The sequence below is a fragment of the Mustela lutreola genome, chromosome 13, assembly GCF_030435805.1.
Source record: "Mustela lutreola isolate mMusLut2 chromosome 13, mMusLut2.pri, whole genome shotgun sequence".
NCBI classification, from domain to species: Eukaryota; Metazoa; Chordata; class Mammalia; order Carnivora; family Mustelidae; genus Mustela; species Mustela lutreola.
The window spans coordinates 11,454,209-11,478,318 of record NC_081302.1 but is presented as its reverse complement, the minus strand read 5'-3'; the positions used below and the strand labels follow the sequence as shown (position 1 = coordinate 11,478,318).

General features: G+C 37.6%; 1 protein-coding gene across 1 annotated transcript in view; it reads left to right on the top strand.

Annotated features, from left to right (window-relative positions):
• Positions 1-24,110, top strand: part of TM9SF2 (transmembrane 9 superfamily member 2) — a 59,758-nt gene that overhangs the window by 22,041 nt on the left and 13,607 nt on the right. Inside the window, exons 5-12 of the mRNA XM_059143959.1 lie at positions 3,659-3,788; positions 4,807-4,931; positions 6,728-6,839; positions 8,311-8,390; positions 9,162-9,270; positions 16,140-16,272; positions 19,435-19,554; positions 23,042-23,099. Of these exons, the coding sequence (XP_058999942.1) occupies positions 3,659-3,788; positions 4,807-4,931; positions 6,728-6,839; positions 8,311-8,390; positions 9,162-9,270; positions 16,140-16,272; positions 19,435-19,554; positions 23,042-23,099 (867 nt within the window). The remainder of the gene's footprint in view (positions 1-3,658; positions 3,789-4,806; positions 4,932-6,727; positions 6,840-8,310; positions 8,391-9,161; positions 9,271-16,139; positions 16,273-19,434; positions 19,555-23,041; positions 23,100-24,110) is intronic.

Genomic DNA, 24,110 nt, shown 5'->3' with positions numbered 1-24,110 from the left:
ACACTCATTCAGCAGTTACATAGTATTCACACAATAGCTTAGAAGAAAAAGCTCTTGGCTTACTAGAAACCAAAGAAATGAAAGATTTCAAGTTCCTATTGGCACTGAGGGTCATATGAGGAAGAAGCTGACACAAGCATAATCAGGCCAGTTTCCTTCCTTATTCTAATGGTGCCCTGCTATGAAAACCTTGTTCCTATATGGTTTAGAAGACTGAACCAGATTCTATCCATCTGGCCAATCAGGGTGAATCCCCCAATCACAGACTAGTTCATGGAGGGGAAAGTGACCCAAGGTTGCCTCTCCTTGGGACTTTTTTGTTCAGTGTACATGAAAAGGAGAAGGGACAGAATGACAGGCTCCAAGCATAGTTTTGAACCATAGGATCTGGACATGTCAGTCTGAGATCAGTGGTTCCTAACCAGAGGAAGTACATGAAGACAGTCTTTCTGATCACTACCTCCAGCACCTTATACTTTTTAGAAGAAGCAAAACATATGTAAATTAGGGCCCCACATATAATAAAGGGATTTGTCTTTGTTCTGGAAGAATAATAATGTCTGGAAGAATAATAATGATTATGCTTGACAAGCTGGGTCTTTAGACCCTTTTCTAAATAGTCTACATTTGAATTCTGTATAATGACTCAATACTACTTTTATTTTTTTGAGTCAGTACTACTTTAGAAGCAAAAATAAAATAGGTTTAAATGCTTTTTGATTACAACACAAACTGGTAAAGACCTAGTTAATGTAACACCATGGGTATAAAATAAAAAACAGGTTACTCAAAATGTAAGTGTTCTACTTGAAGTAGATGCTATTTATCAAACATCAAATATAGTTTAAGTTTGTTTTCCTGTGATCTTTTCCATGGCCTACAAGTATAAAATAACAGCACTTTTCTAGATGATTGATCCAGGTCCTTTGCTTAAAGCATAAGTATGCTTTTGTTAACTACTTATGAAAAAGAGAAGTGCTGTGTGTACCAGGTCTATCCCAAAAGAAGTACCAAATATTACGGTAATCTAAGCAATTGATATTTTACTAATTTTTAGCTATTCTACCCTATGTTCTTGGGATACTGCGGAGAGACTCGCTCCTGAAGGTAACAGAAGCACCTCTTCTTCAGTAGCTTCCTCACAGTAAAATACTTAGAAATATTTTTAACTGATTGATGATACAGTTAACATAGGTACTGTTTTGATGCCAGAATGCATATAATAATAGGAATAAATCATTTAAAATAGTTTCTGAAGTTAGAAAGCATTTGATAGTGAAATTGACTCAATAATTTGTGATGGCTATGTCAGTTGCAAACTTAAACTACATTCTACCTAAAAAACCTAAAACTTGGTAGGGTTTTCGCCATGACAGTTTAAATCATATTACCTTTGAAATGATTAGAATGACCGAGTATTAGCTGATACACCAACCCATTATAGAGAACAGTTAATTAAGAAGTTAATTTCTTATCTAAATTAATGAATACTTCAATTCTTATTTGGGATATTAGAACACAATTTGAGGATCTTCTTAGCTTACTCTGTCAATAACCTAAGCTGTTTCTTGATTTTCAAGACTGACTAATGTTTTGATCTTAGCACCAGAATCTTGAATTCTCTTCAACTATACTCTGCATGGTTTGTAATTATACATCTTGCCTAAGTTTGTAGATGTTCGTGACATTTTATTTATAAAAGAATCATTATAAAGCTAGTTATCACAGTATTTAAATTTTTTAGGTTCATATTCAGAAAGGGGTCTTTGAAGATACTTTAGTGAGTTCCAGTCCTGGATCCTAGCAAGCTAGCAGGGGAGGGGAATGATATGCTGTTTTCAAAAATCCAAAATCCTAACAGTGTAAATGTACTCTTGTTAAAACTACAGAGAGTAATTTAAATGCCACGTTTCCTTGCTTTTGGCTACAATTTCCTGAATGCATTGTGGTGACATGGATTATTCCATTCTAATCAGAAACTCTGGGAGTTTATTGGGGAAATGAGTTGTTAATAGATGAGGTTTCATTAATAGAAGTGTTTCAGATGCGGTCCATAGAAGTAGAGAAAAATGGAAAGGAGTCCTTGATGGTTTAAAAAAGGGGGGGGGGCGGTCATTTAACCTTTATCCTTTGAGTCCTTTTCCCCCCACTGTATCAGATAGAAAATAAGATTTTTAGTATTTTGGGTGTTACAAATTAAAATAACTACTACTGCTAACTTACTGTCAGAATTTAAAGAATACAATTTTTAATTACTCCCTGACTTATTAGCAATGCAGTAATAGAAAATTATGTTCTTTAAATTTTCTTACATTTATTTCCAAGTTTTTTTTTAAATCTTCCTATTACAAGGAGAAGGTTATTGTGTCAAGGCATTATATAAATGATAAGCTTAGAATGCTTGTTTTTAAAAAGTCTAAATTACTCTTTAATTTCTCATTTTGTAACTAACCCTATAATTTTTATGGAGTACTTTCTCTACTATGATAACTTAAAGATAATATAATTAATATATTGCTAGCATCTATTCATTGATTGAACTTCATTCTCTATTTAAAAAATTAAAGCAATTAGAGTGATTGTTTAAGCCTCCAAAAAAATCTGATTTATTTTACATAGCATTGCTTTTATGCTCCTAATGTTTTATAGCCTTTTTCATGGGAGCTACTAGCCTGCTGGTTATAATAATAAGCAACTTAATAGTGTAGGTGATTCTAAAATTTGGTATATTGGGTACTATTAAATAGCGTTTAAATGTTAAGAGACATGTTTTATTAGGTCATTAATGTACACCTTGGGTGCATATAGAATCATAATTTTACTTCCTAAGGCATACATTAATTAACAAATAAAACATGCCCTGGAGTGTCATCTTATGACGGTAATATAGCTAGTATATTTTTAGTGATTTTTTTAAAATTTGTATCGTGTAGTGTGCTCTTGGCATAGGGGACCACATGCTTGGACTTTAATATAGCTAGACAATGCTACGGAACCTTATTCTTTACTTATTCTTTATTTTTCTCCCTTTTTTTAAAGTTCTTTTTCACTATAGAACTTTTAAATTTTGTTTCTCTGGTTTTATAGCAGCATTTCTTTTATACATAATTTGGACTTACACAGCTTTAATAGATAATACTATAATTTTCACTTTTTTACCTGGCCTTTAAGGTGAATATTTTCCCATCTTACAGTTATATTCTTCTCCTTTTTATTGAATTACCAAGTAATGAAAGGACATTTGCTTCTATACTGTTCCATCAAATTGGTCCCAAGGAACGCGATACATTGCTTTGCACCCAACTTAGAGCTTTGAGTATTTTGCTAAAGGTAAATTTGCTAAAGTTAAAGGTAAAGATACTCTGTATCTAGGTAATGATATTGTTAAATGAGCAACTGCAGTAGACTAATTTATCAAATTCCCTTTTCTACATACATTTATAGTTTCAGAGAAGCTATAAAGTTTTTTTCTTCACTGTAGTGTATCAAATATTGACATAATGCTGTAGTTATGAAATACACTACATCTTATCAAAACTCTTATTGTAATTTTGACATCTTAAGGCATTTAGAGACATTTAAATTTTATGAGCTGGTAACAATTTCGGGCACTATTTCTTAGTCATGTTTGATGATTTCTAACTTACTTTGTGCATAGGATTGTGGATAATATGCCTGTAACATGGTGTTATGATGTTGAAGATGGTCAGAGGTTCTGCAATCCTGGATTTCCCATTGGCTGTTATATTACAGATAAAGGCCATGCAAAAGATGCCTGTGTTATTAATGTAAGTTCATGAAAAACTCTATGCTATTTAAAAAAAAAATTTTTTTTTTAAGGATTCAGTCTTTACCTGGACAAAATTTGTTATATTCATTGGATGAATACAGTTCAGATGTTCTGAAGCACAGCTACTTAGATCTTAAAGCTCGACCCCATTAACAGTGTATAAATTTAATTCTAGAACCAAACTAATTGAGATTTAGTTCGGTATTCACTGAGAGTGTCTGTTATATGCTAAGGGCTGGGACTTTGTATGTCCTGATGCTATTCAAAGTCACACTCATAAATCTTACATATATTTTTTAATAAGTAGATTAGTGGAGTACCAGAAAGACTTCATTATAAGTTCATGAAATTTATATGATAAATTTAAGTCCATAAAACATTATATTGCAAAAGTCTGGTATTATAACTTTTTAAAAGGTAAATGCCTTTATGACCCTTCTTTTATATTTAAAAATAGTAGGAAAGTGAGGATGTTAATACAGAAAGTATTAAAATTATTGGGAGTATATATTAAATGTGTAATCAGGTCAGTCAGATTTAATCTCTTAATATGACTTGATGGCAGAAGTTAGCATAAGCTTGATCATGAAACTGGTTACATTGGCTAATGCTTTTGGGAAAATTGACCAGAAACACTTGAATCATTTATTGGTTTAGTCTGAAGTTATAAAACTTGCAAGGAGGAAGAGTGTTGAAATGTATAAGATTTAGCATGCTCATAACATGTAATATTTTAAAATTTATTTTCTTTTATTATAAGTGGAGAAATAGAAAATATTAGATGTGTTCTTTTTAACAGGTACCTACATTTATGTAAGAATTAAAGTATTAAAGAAACATAATTTGTACTCTGCCAGTTATTTTTGATTTATAGAGTTTAAGCTTAAATCTTAAACGTTTTTATGGGGAAGGATTAAAACTTTAAGCTCAAAATTTCCTACTTGTTGTGCCTCATTTTAAAGTTTTGTTTTGACTCCTGTATAGCCAGTTTTCTACCTTTAAGTTCTGTTCCACAGTCAGAATTCCATGAAAGAGATACATTTTACATCTTCAACCACGTTGACATCAAAATATACTATCATGTTGTTGAAACTGGGTCCATGGGAGCAAGATTAGTGGCTGCCAAACTTGAACCAAAAAGGTAACTATGCAAATAGGTCAAAAACTTAAAAACTGTAGGCGTGCCTATCCTGTTCAGTCGGAAGAGCATGTGGCTCTTGATCTTGAGGTTGGGAGTTTGAGCCCCACACTGGGTTCAGAAGTTACTTCAAGGAGGGCATATGGCTGGCACCTTGGAGCATGGAACTCTTGATCTCAGGGTCATGCGTTCAACCCCCATTTTGGGAATACAGCTTACTTAAAAAATTAAATTAAATAAAAAGAAATTAAAAAGTAAGTAAACGTCAGTGAAATTATTTCCAAAGAATAAATATTGGGGCCCAGTTAACATTTTTCTTTTATCAGTATTCTGACATATAATCTGGCATTTCAGGATTGATTTTACTAAAATTCTCTTTAGTGTGATTTGTTATTGAGTTGTGGGTTGTCCAGAGAAATCATACAGATACTTTTTTTCCTGTTATGGTAAGTGGCCAAACCTAAGTGCCTTTTGCTTTTGTTTTTTAGTCAGGAAGTTTTGACAGCTTTTCTGTGTCAACTTGGGAGTAGAGAATGTAAGTGGTTGGGATAGTGTTTATTTTATAGTAGAAAAGCATTGCCTCTAATATTTGCAACTTGACCTCTCATCGGAGGCCCAAATGAGGTGATTCTATTTTTTTTAAGTAATCTCTGCACTCAGTGTGGGGCTCGAACTTACAACCCTGAGATCAAGAGTCCCACAATCTACTGACTGAGCCAGCCAGGCGCCTCCTCGAATGAGATGATGAATGCTATCGTTTCTAAAATCTCCACGCACTGTTAGATGCCTTTGTGTGACAAGTCATTGAAATTGGGTCTCTTCAGGTTGTCAGTATTTTTAGTATGAAAGGACCTGTCAGTTATTTGTGAGATCTTTTTTTGATTATTTCATTTTTTTTAAAATGTTCTCCCCTCGGCACCCCAACCCTGCCACTGAACTAACACTTTTCCCATGCCACTGCTGGGAAAGAAATTCATGCCTCGGTGCCTGCGTGCTTCAGCTGGTTGAGCCTGGTACTCCTGATTTCAGCTCAAGTCATGGTCTCAGGGTCATGGGATCCAGCTCTGCGTGGGGCTCCATGCTCAGCGCTGAGTCTTCAGCTTAAGATTCCCTCTCTCCCTCTCCCCCTCCTCCTGCTCTCACAGCACACACACTCTCTCTCTCTCTCAAAATAAAATAAATAAAATCTTAAAAAAAAATTTTTTTTCTCAAAAAAAAAAAAATTCTCTCCGTCTCTCGCTGCCCTTCCCCCATCTAACATGTGGTCTCTCAGAAAAAAATGCATTCCATTATAAGAGGACAGTTAATTTAAACTCCCTCAGTGTTTATTTTTGTTTGTTTGTTTTTTAAGATATTTATTTATTTATGAAGATTTATTTCAGAGAGAGCCCACTTGTGTGAAATGGGGAAGGGACAGAGGGAGAGGGAAACAGAGTCCACACTGAGTAGGGGGCCATATGCGGGATTTGATCCCAGGACCCTAACATCATAATTTGAGCCGAAATCAAGAGTTGGGTGCTTAACCAACTGAGCCACCCAGGTGCCCCCTTTTTAAAGATATTTAATGCTCTTCAGGTATAGTGCTTTTAAAAGTTTGTTTCAAATTTTGAAAAATTTCTTACACATACTTGTAACTAAGTTCCTTACGCATATAAATAAATATACCATTAAATGTGACATGAGTAGTTTTGCCTTTGACTATAGTAGCATGGTAAAATATGTACAGAATCTGTAGTCTTTAACTTCATTTTTTAAAACTGTACTTTATCAACATCTTGCCAAAATGTTTCTTCCCGCAGCTTCAAGCATACCCATATAGATAAACCAGACTGCTCTGGACCCCCCATGGATATAAGTAACAAGGCTTCTGGAGAGATCAAAATTGCCTATACTTACTCTGTTAGCTTCCAGGTGAGTTTGTTTGTATCTCTAGTATAACTCAAGAAATTGATTTTAAATTCATACTACTTAAACTAATTAAAAATATTAATGATTAACCTTGCCACATAGACAAGCTTTTAATGAGCTGATTTGGAATAGTTTGTCAGTGCACCAGGCAACATAATCGCACTCAAAACTAAGTCTCCATTTAAATGAGAAGTAGAGTAAATTGGAGAATTGAACCTGATTAAATGTTAAGTCAGAAGAGATACATAAAAGATTAAAGGTAGAAAATAGGCATAGAGAATGGTATGAAAATGTCAAAGACTTGTGTAGCAAGCATTTGGAAAAGCAACACTATTTTAAAGTCCGGATTAGTATAAACTTCAATGGAGAATTTCCTGTTAGTGGATGATTTATATAGGTTCTTAGGGAATTAAAGGGAGTGTTTTCATTAATTGAGAAGTTTCTTAGGAGGAAAGTAAAAGTTCACTTTATGAGAATCTGAGGCAATGTTTTACCTCTACATTTTTTTTTTTTTTTTTTTTTTTAAGATTATTTGAGGGGGAGGGGCACCTGAGTGGCTTAGTGGGTTAAAGCCTCTGCCTTCGGCTCGGGTCATGATCCCAGGGTCCTGGGATCGAGTCCCACATCAGGCTCTCTGCTCGGCAGGGAGCCTGCTTACTCCTCTCTCTCTGCCTGCCTCTCTGCCTACTTGTGATCTCTCTCTCTGTCAAATAAATAAATAATCTTAAAAAAAAAAAAAAAAGATTATTTGAGGGGGAGAGAGCGCATGTGTGTGTGGAGGGAGGTAGATAGAGGGAGAGTCTTAAGGTGACTCCACACTGAGTGCAGAGCCCGACTCAGGGCTCAGTCTCACCACCCTGAGATCACAAGCAGGAGTCAGATGTTTAGCCAGCTGCACCAGCCAGGTGCCCCTCCACCTCTATTTCTAATAAACTGTTTTGGTGGTAAAGTATAGTTGTGATGTTTACTCTCCCCATATAGTCATTTTGCAAACCTAGTGCAATGAACACTATAAAATTTCTTTCTAGGTAGTAAGAGCTCATTGCAGGTGACACCTGCCAGATGCTCAGTGCGACTCTGGTGTCTCATAAGTATCAATAGATGGCATCAAAGAGAATAAAACAGGAGTTCTACCACTCAGTCTTCTGAAAGAAAATTAAAAAGTACAGCTCTGAGTTTTAATATCTAAAATAAACTTTTGTTAGTTAAAATTTAAAGCAAGACTTTAAAAAAAATACAGGTAACTAGGTACTTTTAGGAACTTTTATTATTTGTTATTGCTGAATCTCATTTTGATTTTCCAAAGACTTGAGTTAGAGCTAAACTCTGAAACTCATGACTAATCCAAATTATGATAATGAGAAATTATATTTGTTAACTGAATGGAAGGTCAAGCTATGAGTGGAAGTGTTTGGATTATTAATATACTTTGTCAGCAAATGCTTATTTAAAGAGTTTTGTTTTATCTCCTTAGGAAGATAAAAACATCAGATGGGCATCTAGATGGGACTATATTCTGGAATCTATGCCTCATACCCACATTCAGTGGTTTAGGTAAGAACACAGAGTTAATCCACTTCATGCTCTGGCTTACTCTATGTTTTGTCCCTTTGAACATATCCTTCATTCTCTAATTCTCTCTAGTTCTCCGGAAGTCTGGACTTTTGAATTGGATAGACTTGTGTTCAGTCCTGGCCAGGTCTCTGCGAATTAGGCCAGGGCACCCATTTATTCAGAGTCTGTTTCTTTATCTGGAAATACCTGCCTCATGAGAGACTGTCCCTGTGGATAGAAGGAGAATGAGTGAAACAGAACATTTGAGCACCTTACCTGAAATGGAAGAAGCCACTGCTCATGTTATGACTATTTTTATTATTATTATTATTATCATCATCATCATCATCAACAAAGCATGACTCAAAATTTTTATCTGGAGAGTTGTTCATGTGCCATCACTCTCCTTTTTCTGCTTTGTTGACTACCTTTTGACATTCAGTAACTTAACAGAGTAAATGTCTGTGTCATAAATTTCTTGAAGACACCGACCTTTGTTGGTCCCTGTAGCTTACAGTGTATTTATTTGGGCATAGTACTTAATCATGTGGACTACAGACAAATTCTAGTCCTCAACGGATTATGGTAAGATTATTATGATAAGTATATAAAGTTCTGTATCCACTAGAAGGACACAGAACAAAGCTCATTGAATCTGTTGGATTTTAGATCAAATTTAGATTGTGATCAATACTGTTTTAATGTTACTGAATAAATATTTTTAAAAGGAAATAAAGCTACAGATTAATCCTGAAATGTTTATTTCTGCAGCATCATGAATTCCCTGGTCATTGTCCTCTTCTTGTCTGGAATGGTGGCTATGATTATGCTACGGACACTGCATAAAGATATTGCCAGATATAATCAGATGGATTCTACAGTGAGTGAAACATTTGACCTGTTCTTTGGTCTGCTAAGGATAGTCTTTATTTTGTTCTTTGGAAAAAGTTGAAATAATGGCTTTAGACAGAATCTTTCTTCTAAAAAGTTACCTTGAATTCACCTTTTCAAATAAGAAAATGATCCTTAAGAATTGGTGTTCTCTAGCAGTGTCACGCTCCAGCACTCAGAGCTGCACTGCTGACGGCCCCGTCTGTGTTGGTGGACTGGGGCAGAGTGGGTGTAGGCACACAGCTCCAGGTCTGTCCCTGTTCTCACGTACGTGCTGTCAACTCTTAGATTTTCCATTCCCAGCCTGCACCCAGCTTGTGAAACAGCAAAGTTGAGTGGAATAACTCCTAAGCAATTTTTGTGTGTGTTTAACGTTTTTTAAATTAATTTTCACTGAATTTTATGATTTCAACCTTTTGATATATTCAAAGTAATTTAATGACCCAATCTCATTTATTCTCAAAACACTTCTTACATAATGTTATATACCTTTCATATTTTTTTATTGTGTAGCAGCTCTTTAATAAAATTCCACAAGAATTCCTAGTGACTTGTAATGGATACAAAACACTCAGATTTCATTGCTTTCTTTTCCCCAACTTCTTAGCCTTTTCCCCATAATTTTTCTATCCTAATTGGAAAAAGAATATATTTATGTTTATAAGCTTTTAAGCATTTTATGCTGCAGTCTCTTTTCCATTATTTTTACTGATTATTTTATTAAATATTTTATTAAAATAATTTCAAAATACTCTTCATAATTGGCAATTTCAAGTGATCGATGAGGTAGTGGTATTTTCTCCTTTATTTGTACCAAGGTGCTGTGGGAGCTGAGAGGCCGTGGCACCCTTGCTTCCTCTCTTGCTCCCATTCTTTTTCCTTCCCTGACTGTAGTGGTCCGAGCAAGTCTGTTCAGGCATAATTTAGGTCATTGACTCCTGACCACAGCCTCTAGTGGCTTCCCATTTCATTCAGAGTGAAAACCAGAGTCTTTTTTTTAAGATTTTATTTATTTTTTCATGAGAGACAGAAAGAGAGAGAGAGAGGCAGAGGGAGAAGCAGGCTCTCGCTGAGCTGGGAGCCTGATGTGGGACTCGATGCCAGGACCCTGGGATCATGACCTAGGCGGAAGGCAGACACTCAACGACTGAGCAACCCAGGTGCCCGAAAGCCAGCATTTTTACAATGATCTGTAGGCCCTGTAGTGCCCCCTTGGAGCTCTGCTCCAGCCATACTGGCCTCCTTGCTGTTCCTCAGATGTGTCAGGCATGTTCTCACACCTCCGGCCTTTACACTTGCTTTTCTCCACCTCACATGTTACTTACTCCCTCATGTATTTACATGGCTCCCTGACCTACTCAGTCATTACTGAAATAGGATCTTCCCAGTGAGACCCTCCTGACCATCAGATTAAAATTACACCTCCATGGCCCCATACACATTTATACCTTCTAAGTTTTCTCTGGAGCACTTACCATCGTCTAATGTACTCTATATTTTACTTACTTATTTCATTAATTATCTGGCTTCCCAGTATGAATACATATTCAAGAGGGATTTTTCTGTTTTACTCACTGTAGTATCTCTGGTGTTTTAAACAGTGCTGTGCCTTTATAGTTGGTGCTCAGTAAATGTTTGTTGAATGAATGGGTGGATGAGTCATTCTTTGATGTACTAGCCTCCTTGATGCATTGCCGGGCTCATGATAGGTATAAAGGTATCCAAGGATTATCTTCCAACTCTAACCTACCCCCTGCAAAAGTGAGCTGAGACCAGAGCAGGAAGCAATGCAGGCACAAGAGGATGGAGTTTTCCTTTGAGTCAGTCCTTACATAAAGTGTCTAACCAACTGGGAGACTAAACCTTGGGTCAGTACAAGGGAATTAACCTGTCTCCTCCTGTATTAAGCATGGATTCTTGAAGGGGAGAAAAATGATTCTAGGTTAGTAAGTGCCTTCTGATTCTTGTCAGAAACAGGTAGAAAATCCTTTGAGGTAAAGTCTCCCAAATTTAGGTTTGTAGAATTCCCCCAATTGGCGCCTGGGTGGCCCAGTCGGTTGAGCATCTGACTCTTGATTTTGGTTCGGGTCATGATCTCAGGGTCATGAGGTTGAGCCTCATGTTGGGCTCTGTGCTTGGCGGGGAGTCTGCTTTCCCAAGTCTGTTTCTTCCTCTTCCCTCAAACCACCCCCCTTCTCTATAATAAATAAATCAATCTTAAAAAGTGATCTATTAGAAATGCACAAAAATCTACATTAAACAACAAGTTTAGAACCCCCCACCCCGAAGATTTCAGATACTACCAACTCTTAACTACAGAGTATAAATGAGTATAAAGTGTCTGAAAAAATAAGAGGAATATTTAGACAAAGGAAACACAGTATGTCCCAAGCAGAAGAAATAAAAAGAAATCCACATCTAAATCAACCGTGACAAAACCATAGAACACCAGAGGAAAAAAGATCTTAGAATCAGCCAGAGGCAGGGGGAAACAATTAAAAGAAAAGCAATTAAATTGGAAATGGAAGCTCAGAGATAAAACATCTTTAATCAGTCAGAGGTACTAACTGTTTACATGGAATCATGTACCCAGAGAAGGTATCTTTCAAGAATAAGGGTGAAAGACCTTTTTCAGGTGCACAGAAGTAGTGCACCACAGACCATTACTGAAGGAATAGCCGTAGAAGTAAACGTGAGCAGCGAATCAGTCAATCCATTGATCGATCAGACCCGAAGAAATTTTTATAGAAGTACTTCAGCAGAAAATAAATAAATAAAAACCAATCCTAAAGAGATATTTAGCAAGATGGGTGAACAAAAAGATTCCAAGTAAACATTTTCTGTTTATAATAATAGTCTAAATTTGGAGATAGCGAAAGTGTGTCAGCAGAGAAAAAACAAATTTGATGTATAGTATTGGATGAAGTGGGTGGCCATCTGGTTAAAAAATAAAGTAGATTCCAACCTTATTCCTTATGTTAAATGAAAATGTAAAACTATAAAATACTGGAACACATGAGAAGTTATTTTTAAATCTTGGAGAAGGCTAGAATTTTTTAAGTACCACAGAGAGCCAGAAGTTATAAAAGAAATGATTGCTCTAGGATTACATGTTTTAAAAATTTGAATAGGAAGAAATACCATTAAAAAGTCAAATAGGAAAATACTTAACACATGTCACAGACAAAAAGTTAATTCCTCATAAATAAAGAAGTCTAAAATCGTTATGAAAACAATCAGCAGCCCCGTAAGAAGCGAGGCATGGCACATGAAAAGAGAGTCCATTAAAAGTAAATACAAGGGACACCTGGGTGGCTCAGACAGTTAAGCATCTGCCTTTTTCTCAGGTCACGATCTCAGGGTCTTGGGATCCAGGATCAAGTCCTGCATCAGGCTGCTTGCTTGGCAGGGGGCCTGCTTTTCCCTCTTCCTGCAGCTCTGCCTCTTGTGTGCACCTGTGCTCTCTCTCTCACTCTCTCTGACAAATAAATAAAATCTTCAACAAAAAAAAAAAAACACCACACAGATGGTTCTTAAACATAGGAAAAGTTGTAGCATCATTCATAATAAGAGAAATGCAAAATAAAACTGCAGTGCAAGGTCGTTTGCTCCTCTGGCACCCTGGCAGAAATTAAAGTGTTTGATCATGTGTTGGGGATTGAGGACATGAGCACTTTGATACATAGTTTATGAGAATGTAAATTGGTGTAACTTACGAAAGCCACTTTGGCAGTATTCATTTACAATATAAATAGTTTGACCCAACAATTCAGTTCTTAGAAACTAACTTGGATGCAAAGGTTTTTATTACTATTGCTATTTTTTATTTTAAAACGATATTATTCCTTATAATAACTATAAAGATTTTAAAGAAACACAAATACTCATTAATAGGGGACTGATTTTATCAATTATAGAATGTCCTTGCAGTAGAATACTGTGTAATCATTAAAAAGAATGAGGTAATTCTATATCTACAAAAGTGGAAGCAGTTCCATGATACTATTAGACTAAAACAGCAAGGTGTGAAATAATGCATATAATATGCTACCATTCATGCAAAATGAGAGAAGGTATTCATGCATTTCCTTATGTATAAGTAGAGTATCTCTGCAAGGATAATAAGAAACTAGTCACATTTGTTTTCTCCAAAGAAGGGGGACTTGGCCCTTTATGGGAAACTTAGTTTTCACTTAACTCTGAAATTTTTACTGCTTTTTCAGTAAAAAAAAAAAAATAAAAAAAAGTAATCAGAAATGTCTCTCGTCTGTAATACTATGCCACCTAAAAGAAGAGGTGAATGTACTTTTTCCCCCTCATACTTTTTATGTAAACATTCACAGAAGCACAGAGATTAGTATACCTATCACTGTGATCAAACAGTTCTCAGCTCATGTTTAGTCTTTTTTAGAATCCCACCAGCTCCTCTCTTTCACTTATTTTGAAGCCAGGCCCTAATATAATTTTATTTTATCCATTTAGAGCCCATGTACTTTTTTTTTTTTTTAAGATTTTATTTATTTATTTGACAGAGAGATATAGCAAGAGAGGGAACACAAGCAGAGGAGTGGGAGAGGGAGAAGCATGCTTCCCTCTGAGCAGGGAGCCCGATGCAGGGTTTGATCCCAGGACCCTGGGATCATGACCTGAGCTGAAGGCAGTCACTTAACCAGCTGAGCCACCCAAGCCCCTCAGAACCCATGTACTTTTTTTTTTTTTAATTCCTTTTCAGCATAATAGTATTCATTATTTTTGCACCACACCCAGTGCTCCATGCAATCCGTGCCCTTTCTAATACGCACCACCTCGTTCCCCCAACCTCCCACCCCCCCACCCCTTCAAAATCCTCAGATTGTTTTTCAGAGTCCATAGTCTCTCATGGTTCACCTCCCCTTCCAATTTCCCTCAACTCCATTCTCCTCTCCATGCTATTTGTTATGCTCCACAAATAAGTGAAACCATATGATAATTGACTCTCCCTGCTTGACTTATTTCACTCAGCATAATCTCTTCCAGTCCCGTCCATGTTACTACAAAAGTTGAGTATTCATCTTTTCTGATGGAGGCATAATACTCCGTAGTGTATATGGACCACATCTTCCTTATCCATTCGTCCATTGAAGGGCATCTTGGTTCTTTCCACAGTTTGGTGACCGTGGCCATTGCTGCTATAAACATTGGGGTACAGTTGGCCCTTCTTTTCATTACATCTGTATCTTTGGGGTAAATACCCAGTAATGCAATTGCAGGGTCATAGGGAAGCTCTATTTTTAATTTCTTGAGGAATCTCCACACCGTTCTCCAAAGTGGCTGTACCAACTTGCATTCCCACCAACAGTGTAAGAGGAGAACCCATGTACTTTTAATAAAATTTCAATTTTGTACATTCCTCAAAAATGACCAAGTAGAGTATAATTCTCTGGTGTATATGGAAGTATTTTGATTTTTACTGTTGTCTTATATTACCATTGTAAGAACAGGATAAGTACCTGTATAAAAGTTTCCATGTTTCAAATTTCAGTTGATTTATATTTACTAAAAAATACATTATCAATAGCATTGTCTGCTGCTCACAAAGATAGAAGTTTGGGAACTTGGGGTAGAGATGCATCCTGAGGAAATGTTGAGAAATGAGGCTGAAAAAGTAACAGGGCCCAGAGTTTGAAGGACTTGTAAGCAGCATTTGAAGGTCACAGGGAAACTCCTAAAGAATTTGAAACAGCACCGCATAGCCACGTTTGTGATGTAGAAAATCACTTTGAATGTTATGTGAAAATCATTCAGAGCGGGGCAAGATTGAAGGTACAGAAACCAGTCCAGAGGTGGTTATGGGATTCCCAGAGATAGGATGGTGGCAGGAAAGAAAAAAGGAGCTGGACAGACAGATACAGTGGGTAGTTTAGAAGGTGGGATGAAATACTGATGGCCTGGTTGACTGTGGAGAAGGTGGAAGAGGGAAAGAGAACAAATGACCCAGTGTTTTGGTCCAAAACACCCAGTTGGTTAAGGGACCCTGCTGGATGCCGTATTGAGAAGTAGCAGAATAGAAGCAAGGGCAGGAACTCAGAGGTCAGTGTGGCGTATATTGCGGTAGCCAGCTAAGAGGTGATGACCTGAACCGAGGGCTAGTGTTGGGTTTTGCTGAAATATTTTGGAGGCAGAGCTGAAGATTTGTTTAAGGACTATATTCAAGGTGTGAAAAAAAGGAAGGAATGAAGCAGGATTCCAAGGTTTGGGGAACCAAAGGGCTGGCAAGATGGAGCTTTTACCACTAGGTGACCAGGGGTAGGGGCTGTTGCTGCAGAAGGAGTATAGGTAGGGAGATGGAATCCATTCAGTTGTGGATAATTCAGTTCAGGATGCTTATTACACAACCAGGTGGAATTGTGTATGTGTGTCTAGCGATCCGGGGAGCAGTTAGGGCTGGTGGCAGACTTACTCATATGCTCATAGCTAAGTCTACTCTACCCAGCAAAGTAGCTGTGAAACCTAATACCGTTCACTCATTTTGGAGATTAGTAAATGTAGACTAAGAAGGGTAGGGTATGAGTAAAAATTAAGTCGAGTTGGATCATAAAACTTGACTAGAACTAAGTATCACATGGTTTTGTTTATCTTTTTGAGGTTTCTCGATATATTCTTATAGACCTTAACATACAACGTTTTTTTAAAAGCAATTCAGAAAAACTATACTATACCTCTAGGAGGCAAACTTCATAAAACTTTGGATTTGGAATAAATACTAACATTTGTTAAGTTTAAAAAAAAATTCTGTATCACCATATTCACCAATGAACAAACTGTCTAGCTGTCCTGGTGATACCACATGTCAATTAAACAACTTCATTCCCTTTTTAGGAGGATGCCCAGGAAGAATTTGGCTGGAAACTAGTTCATGGTGATATATTCCGTCCTCCAAGGAAAGGGATGCTGCTCTCAGTCTTTCTTGGATCGGGAACACAGATTTTAATTATGACTTTTGTGACTCTATGTAAGTATTCAGTGAGAATTAAAAAGTAGAAAATACTTTTTCTAAATAATATTTGAGAACCAGTTTTCTGGGACACCTGGGTGACTCATTTGGTTAAGCATCCAACTCTTGATTTCAGCTCAGGTCATGGTCTCCCTCTGTCCCTCCCCCTGCTTGCGCACTCAAGCATTCTCTCTCTAAAATAAATAGGTAAAATCTTAAAAAAACAAAAAACACAGAAACCAGTTTTCCTAAGTATAACTAGGCCAGATTGTTTCTAAGAGTCCTTTTGGCTTTTAAAGCACTTTTAAGAGTGCTTTGGCTGTACGTTACTTGGAGGCAGGGTTGGCTGTGCCAGTAAACGGACTTCATATCACCCTTACGGCTACATAGAGACCAAGCCTTTATCATGGATTTGGAGCCAAAGATGATGAGGTACCTGAAGGCCATCTGGGTCTGAGTCTGGGTGGCTTGGAACCAAGGTCATGCAGGTTGACTCTGCCACCCCACCAGGAGCAGTATGATTAGAATTCCAAGGTGTTTTTGGCTTCCACTGAGAAAAAAAGGAGAAGAGGGAATGGGACAGGAAGCTTTTTGTAGACCTTCCTCATCATGGAAGGATTTAGGAAGCAAGACCTTTCTTTCACTAGCAAGGATCAGGAGAGATCTTCCTACACACACACACACAGGGGTCAGGGGAGATCTTCCCACACACACACATGTGCGCGCCACACACACACCTCTCCTCTCTGTGCCCCCTGAAAATCTTCAGAAATGCTGTTGGGCGCCTGGGTGGCTCAGTGGGTTAAGCCACTGCCTTCGGCTCAGGTCATGATCTCAGGGTCCTGAGATCGAGTCCCGCATCGGGCTCTCTGCTCAGCAGGGAGCCTGCTTCCCTCTCTCTCTCTCTCTCTCTCTGCCTGCCTCTCCATCTACTTGTGATTTCTCTCTGTCAAATAAATAAATAAAATCTTTAAAAAAAAAAAAAAAAGAAATGCTGTTAATTAAATTTTTGTCAGTTAAGACAACTTTTTTTTAATAGCCCCTCCTCCGCCCTTAGAGTTATAGATCAGCCACAGGGGTGGTTCTGAGGCTGCTGTATGGGAATACACTATTTCTGCAGTTTTCCTAATTGTAAGAGAAAAAAAAGGTTTATGAATAGGGTTTTCTGAAATTTGCTTTGATTTTCCTTATGTTTCCTTAGTTGGTGCCTTCTGATGAACAGTAATGAATGAATTATTGCTGGAAGAATTCAGAAATCCCTGACCCTTTAATAATTTTTTAATGAACATTTGTTCTTATGTTTGATTGCATATTAAATATGTAATACTAAAGTCATTTTACATTAGTAAAATTTTCCACATTTTTATGATGGAACTATATAAATGCTTTATAAAGAGGCTTCTCACTTCCAAATGTTGGGCACCTGAATAAGTTTGAGAACCACTGAGTTACACTTCTAGGCTTACTTTAAAGACTAATCTGACAATTAACTGGAACATGTATCTTTATCTGCTTAGGTAGGAAGATGCAGCTGTGGTGAGTAGGCCTAGAATTCTTAAGTATTATGCGGAACCAGGTAGGCTGGGAGAAGGCATCATGACAGAGGTTTGGACACAGCAGGAGGATGGCATGAAGGCATTAGATCCCCAGAGACCCGGGTAGAGCTGGAGCAGAGTGGATGCTTCAGGATGAAATTCTGCTTGAAGATTTTGTTGGGAGCTGCCTTCTGTCATCATCTGGTTCTTGTTGGGGTCTGCTAGAAAGTGAATTCATGAGGAAGGAAGGTTTCAGAGAGCCTAGGGAACATTTTCTCTAAATGCTCAAATATGAACTTTCTCCTTCAGTACAGTCCACTTCTCAGTTCTGGGGAGAATAAAGGGATACACTTTGGTTGAAATTCTGATAGGTCTTCTAAAGTTACCCTGGTTGGTTTCCTACTTCTGAGGTTCTTTCTCGCCCCTCAGTTGGTGCCGATCAGGTGTGCGTGGGTATGTGCTTGATTGTGTACACCTCGGAAACACTGGGAACTTCCTTGGTCCTGGGATTAGAATGCCACTTAGATTTCTTTCTGAGCAAAGTCATGACTTCTGAATCCCAGCTTAAAGCCAGGAATCACTACAAATAATAAGATAGCATTTTTATTCTTATTAGTCAGGTGGGTTATATAAGGAAGAACAAATAAAACCAACCAACTAAAGAAAGGTAGAAACCAGAATTTCCCCCAGATCATTGACCAAGTCCTTTATTAACTTGTGTTCAGAAAGCTAATGGTACTATGAAATCTTTGTTCTCTTGTTTTATTCATTGATTAGATTCGGTCTTTTGTGTCTGAATGTTACAAGGTATTTTTCACCCCAGAGGACCCAGTATTATTATTATTTTAGATTTTATTTATTTGAGAGAGTGAGCGAGAGAGCGAGCTCAAGCAGAGGGAGAGGGAGAAGCATACTCCTTGCTGAGTAGGGAGCCATATTCGGGGGTTGATCCTGGGACTCCAGGATCTGAGCCAAAGGCAGACACTTAACCAACTGAGCTACCCAGGCACTGACACTCCCAGTATTATTTTAAAGGGAACAAATTGGGACTATTTCATGGTGAGACTATCTTTATTCATATCAATTTTTAAAAGCTATATTTGACAGGGCACTTGGGTAACTCAGTTGGGTTAGGCATCCAACTCCTGGTTTCAACTCAGGTCATGATCTCAGGGTAATGGAATCGAGCCCAGATCAACTCTGCTCAGCACGGGGTCTGCTTGAGACTCTCCCCCACCCCCAGCTTCTCTCCCCTCATCTCCTTCTGGCCCTCCCTAACTCATGCTCTCTCCCCCCACCCCTTCTCTCTCTCTCTAAAAAAATAAATCTTAAAAAAAAAAAGCAAGCTATACTTGACTCGGAAGAGCTGAAAGCACTCATGAGTATCCAGTCAGCCTTCCCTGATAATAGGAAAGTTGGGGTCTTACGGACCTTAACAAGAAATATCCAAAGTAGAGTTTGCTTTCTTTATTACTCCGTTAATGAAGTACCTTAAAATATTGCTACACTTTAGTGTGGCCATATGGTAAGACAGTGTATTCATGAAATTGTATTTGGTTTCTTGTTTAAAAATGAAAGGGGTCTCCTATCACTTCAGAAAGGAAACAGTAATAAAATGCATAACTTAAAATCACTTATTTTTCAGTTTTTGCTTGCCTGGGATTTTTGTCACCTGCCAACAGAGGAGCACTGATGACTTGTGCTGTGGTCCTGTGGGTGCTTCTGGGCACTCCTGCAGGCTATGTCGCTGCCAGATTTTATAAGTGTAAGTAAGAGCCACCCTGACTGTCGGGTCAGGAATCTTACCTGCGCCGTCACTACACCTGAGTCTAGGTGTCCAGTAGGTGATTTTCTTAAAATAATATGTATTATAGGTATATATCTTCATGTAAAAGAAGCTTGTGGTATGGATGACCATCCCTAGATTTTATTTGTTAAAAAATGTTTATACAATGAGGTAAGCAAATTTAGGCGCTGCTTATCCATCATCTCTTCTGTTCTTTTATGTTTAAGTTTTGACATAAAGACGTTTGAACAACTTAGATTTGCTACATACATAGAAATGTATATAGACTAATAAAGGAAGATAATATACTTACGAGTATCACTGGTTTATTAGCTAAAATAAGTAATGTATATAGTAATACCTTTCTTAAGAGAGGTCATGCTATAGAACCCTGACATAATTTAATTTGCTTTTATAATTAGTTGCAACCTCTTGTATTCTTGCTTTCTAAACGTAAAATAAAGTTCAATGGAAAAAGCATCAGGACCACAGGGTAAGGATGGGATATAACTAGATGACTTGGAAAGCAATTTTGCCAGGGTCAGTAAATGCCCGCATTTGCCATGGAATCCTGAGTCTGTTGAGATGATCTCCTAGGTAATCTGTAATTTAAAGTGACAGAGAGGAGGTAAAAAACTCATGCTCTGAAAACTGTAAGACATTAATGAAAGAAATTGAAGACACAAACAAATGGAAAGATATATACCATACTCATGGATTAGAAGAATTAATATCATTAAAATGTCCATCCGACCCAAAGCAGTCTACTGATTCAGTGCAGTCCTTATCAAAATACTGATAGTATTTTTCACAGAACTAGAACAAAGAAACCTAAAGTATATGGAGTCAAAAAAGACCCTGAATAGCCAAAGCAATCTGGAGAACAAGCAAAACTAGAAGTATCACAATCCAGGATTTCAGATAATGCTACAAAACTGTAGTAATTAAAACAATGTGATACTGTCACAAAAGTAGACCTAGATCAGTAGAATGGAATAGAAAGCCCAGAAACTTACATTTATATGGTTAATTTATCTATGACAAAGGAGGCAAGCGTATTCAGTGGGGAAAAGATAGTGTCTTTAAAATGGTGCTGGGAAAACAGGGCCACTGTCTTAAGTCATATGCAAATATAAATTTTAAATGGATTAAAGGCCTGAATGTGAGATCTGAAACTGTAAACCCCTAGGAGAGAGAAAACGTGTGTAATCTTTTACATCAGCCTTAGTGGCATATTTATGTATATGTTTCCTCAGGCAAGGCACACAAAAGCGAAAATAAACAATTGGAACTACACCAAAATAAATAGTATTGTCCCTTTGCAGAGTAAATGACAAATATTTTATATGATTTCATTTATATGTGGAATCTAAAAAGCAGAGGAGAAAAGTAGACTCTTAAATACAGAGAACAAACTGGTTATTGTTAGGAGGTGGGTGGGATTTGGGCAAAATAGATGAATTAAGATGTACAGACTTTCAGTTGTAAAATAAGTCATGGAGGTGGAAAGTACAGCATCTGAAATGTAGCTGGTAATACTGTTGTAGGGGGACAGTGACTATATAATGGTGAACACTGAGTAATGTGTAGAATTGTGGAATCAGTATGTTCTACACCTGAAACGAATGAAACACTAGGTTAACTATACTTCAATAATAAACTGGAGGGGGAGAAAGTACTCACCAAAAAAAAAAGATGGAAGATGAGACAGAGCTAAGGTTGATGTGAATAAGGTTTGAGATAGAACACAGTTGGGTTACATAAACATCCTTAAAGTGATGTTGGCTAAACCCAACCCCAAATAGAAGTATTAGTTAGACTTGCCAGATATAATGCTCTCCTGAAAACATGAAGTCCTATACGTATGTGTGTCTGTGTTTTACTCTTGGTGGATTTGTCAGTGGTTTTTTTTTTCTTCTTTCTTTTCATCTGTCACTAAAGGACAGAGAATTGGAGGTGTCAGTGTGTGTTTTAACGCATATGAGATACAATTGGACCCCTGCCTCCTGTGCAGCACTCTCTCTCTCAACTCTGCTGGCTTTTTTTCAGTTCCTCCATCAGACTGTGTACCTTCACATCTGACTGAGGACCTCACCCCATGCTCTTCCCTGTGCTGGGAGTTGTAGCTTATTCTCCTGCTCGGCCCAGACGCCGCACTCTTTAACTCCTCCCGTCTTTCAGATCTCCCAGCTGCACATGAGTCAGGCAGAACCTGCCGAGAGGTGCTGTCATGTGGCCCCAGTCGCAAAATACTTCATTTTATAGCATCATTTCTTATGTTTCAATAAATATTATTTGACTTTTTATTGGAATTGTGTTAAACCCAGAATTAATACTTTCACAGTAGTTTATCGGTAATGCTGTGAATTCAAATCATATACATATAATTTGTCATTTCATTGTAGGGCAAGTGGTACTTACACTTGCTTATAAACTATTAAAACTTTTCTTAAAAAAATCAAAGCTGGGGACGCCTGGGTGGCTCAGTTGGTTAAGCAGCTGCCTTCGGCTCAGGTCATGATCCCAGCGTCCTGGGATCGAGTCCCACATCGGGCTCCTTGCTCCGCAGGGAGCCTGCTTCTCCCTCTGACTCTGCCTTCCACTCTGTCTGCCTGTGCTCGTGCTCGCTCACGCTCTGACAAATAAATAAATAAAATCTTAAAAAAAAAAAAAAAAATCAAAGCTGTTGTCATATCTCAGCCAGTTTCATCTCCAACATTTATTTATTTATTTATTTATTTATTTTCATCTTGAACTTTTAGACTGGAAGAAGGAGGAGTACTTTCTTTTTTTTTTTTACTCTATATACTTTTTAAAAAAAATTTTAAATGGGGAAAAGAAATTAGGAACAAAGATTAAAAAATGCATAAGCAAATTCTATGAAGTGGCCAAAACCCTTCCACTCTTCTTAGTCACCTGATCTGACCCACTGATCTCCCACGCCTGCCTACCAGGAGGTGCAGTGCAAGAGGATTCCTAAAGATGTAGACCTGCTGGAGAAATTTAAATGCGCTGCTCTTTAGGCCTGAGGGTTCCTAGTTTTAATGCATTTCTTTTGTTTGTTTGTTTGTTTCTTTGTTAAGAGAGGGTTCCTAGTTTCATAACCAGTTCTGAAACTGGCTGCAAGGTCAATGAGAATCCCCAGTGTGTCCTTTCTCTTTCAGTCCCATGGATTGAAACTGGCCTAGAGCTTAAAGGTTTGTCTTATTTTGAAATAAAAAAAAAAAAAAAAAATTAAAAGAGAACTGGTCTTGACAACCTTCCTCTGAATGTTAGATTTATGATGCCAGGGCAGTGCTGTGACACGCATCTCTGATCAGATCACCTGAGGAGGGGCTAGTGTGTCATCTGCTAGTGGGATTTTCTACGAGTGGGTGCCCAGTGCTGTCTGAATATTTGTTTAATGCTAGACATATATGGCCGTTTGGTTTGCTTTGAAGATAAGTCTGTGTGTTTTCTTCTACAGCCTTTGGAGGTGAGAAGTGGAAAACAAATGTTTTATTGACATCATTTCTTTGTCCTGGGTAAGTAATAGTAACTTTTCAATGCTTACTTTCTTACATAGTCATAAAATTTAGTTCCCAAATTTTTGATCTCTTAAGTCTTAAATCTTCTCTGTCTCTAAACCACGTACCCTAGAAAATGAATTTAATTTTTTAGAAAGGGATAAAAATTGAATATTTGATAAACATTTGCACATGGACTAGTACATTGCCATATCTGGAAAAAGTATCTCTCTTTCTCTCTTTAAAGATTTTATTTATTGGTCAGAGAGAGCGTGCACAAGCAGGGGGAGAAGCAGGTTCCCTGCTGAGGAAGGAGGCTGATGTGGAACTTGGTCCCAGGACCCTGGGATCATGATCTGAGCCAAAGACAGACGCTTAACTGACTGAGCCACCCAGGCATCCCTGGAAAAAGTATCTTTGGATATGAGAAATTGTTACATTTCTTTTTTCTTTCTCTTTTTTTGAAGATTTTATTTATTTATTTATTTATTTGACAGAGAGAGATCACAAGTAGGCAGAGAGGCAGGCAAAGAGAGAGAGGGAAGTAGGCTCCCTGCTGAGCAGAGAATCCAACACGGGACTCGATCCCAGGACACTGAGATCATGACCTGAGCCAAAGGCAGAGGCCTAACCCACTGAGACACCCAGGCGCCCCTGTTACATTCCTTTTCTTAAAAGTCTGTTTCATAGCCCATGTAAGTCACAAAAAGAGGTTTTCACCTAAACATAATTTAGGCAAGTGAACATTTTCAGATTTCTATCAAAAGTATTGCCACCTTTAAGCCACCTAAGTGTTCATCGATAGATGAATGGGGTAAAGAAGATGTGGTGTATGTATGAATATATATACACACATGTACACACAATGGAATATTACTCAGCTATTAAAAAAAAATGGGATCTCGCCATCAGTGACAACATGGATGGGCCTAGAGGGTAGTATGCCAAGTGAAATAAGTCAGAGAAAGTCAGATACCATAAGATTTCACTTATATGTGGAACCTGAAAATAAACAAGCAAAACAGAAGT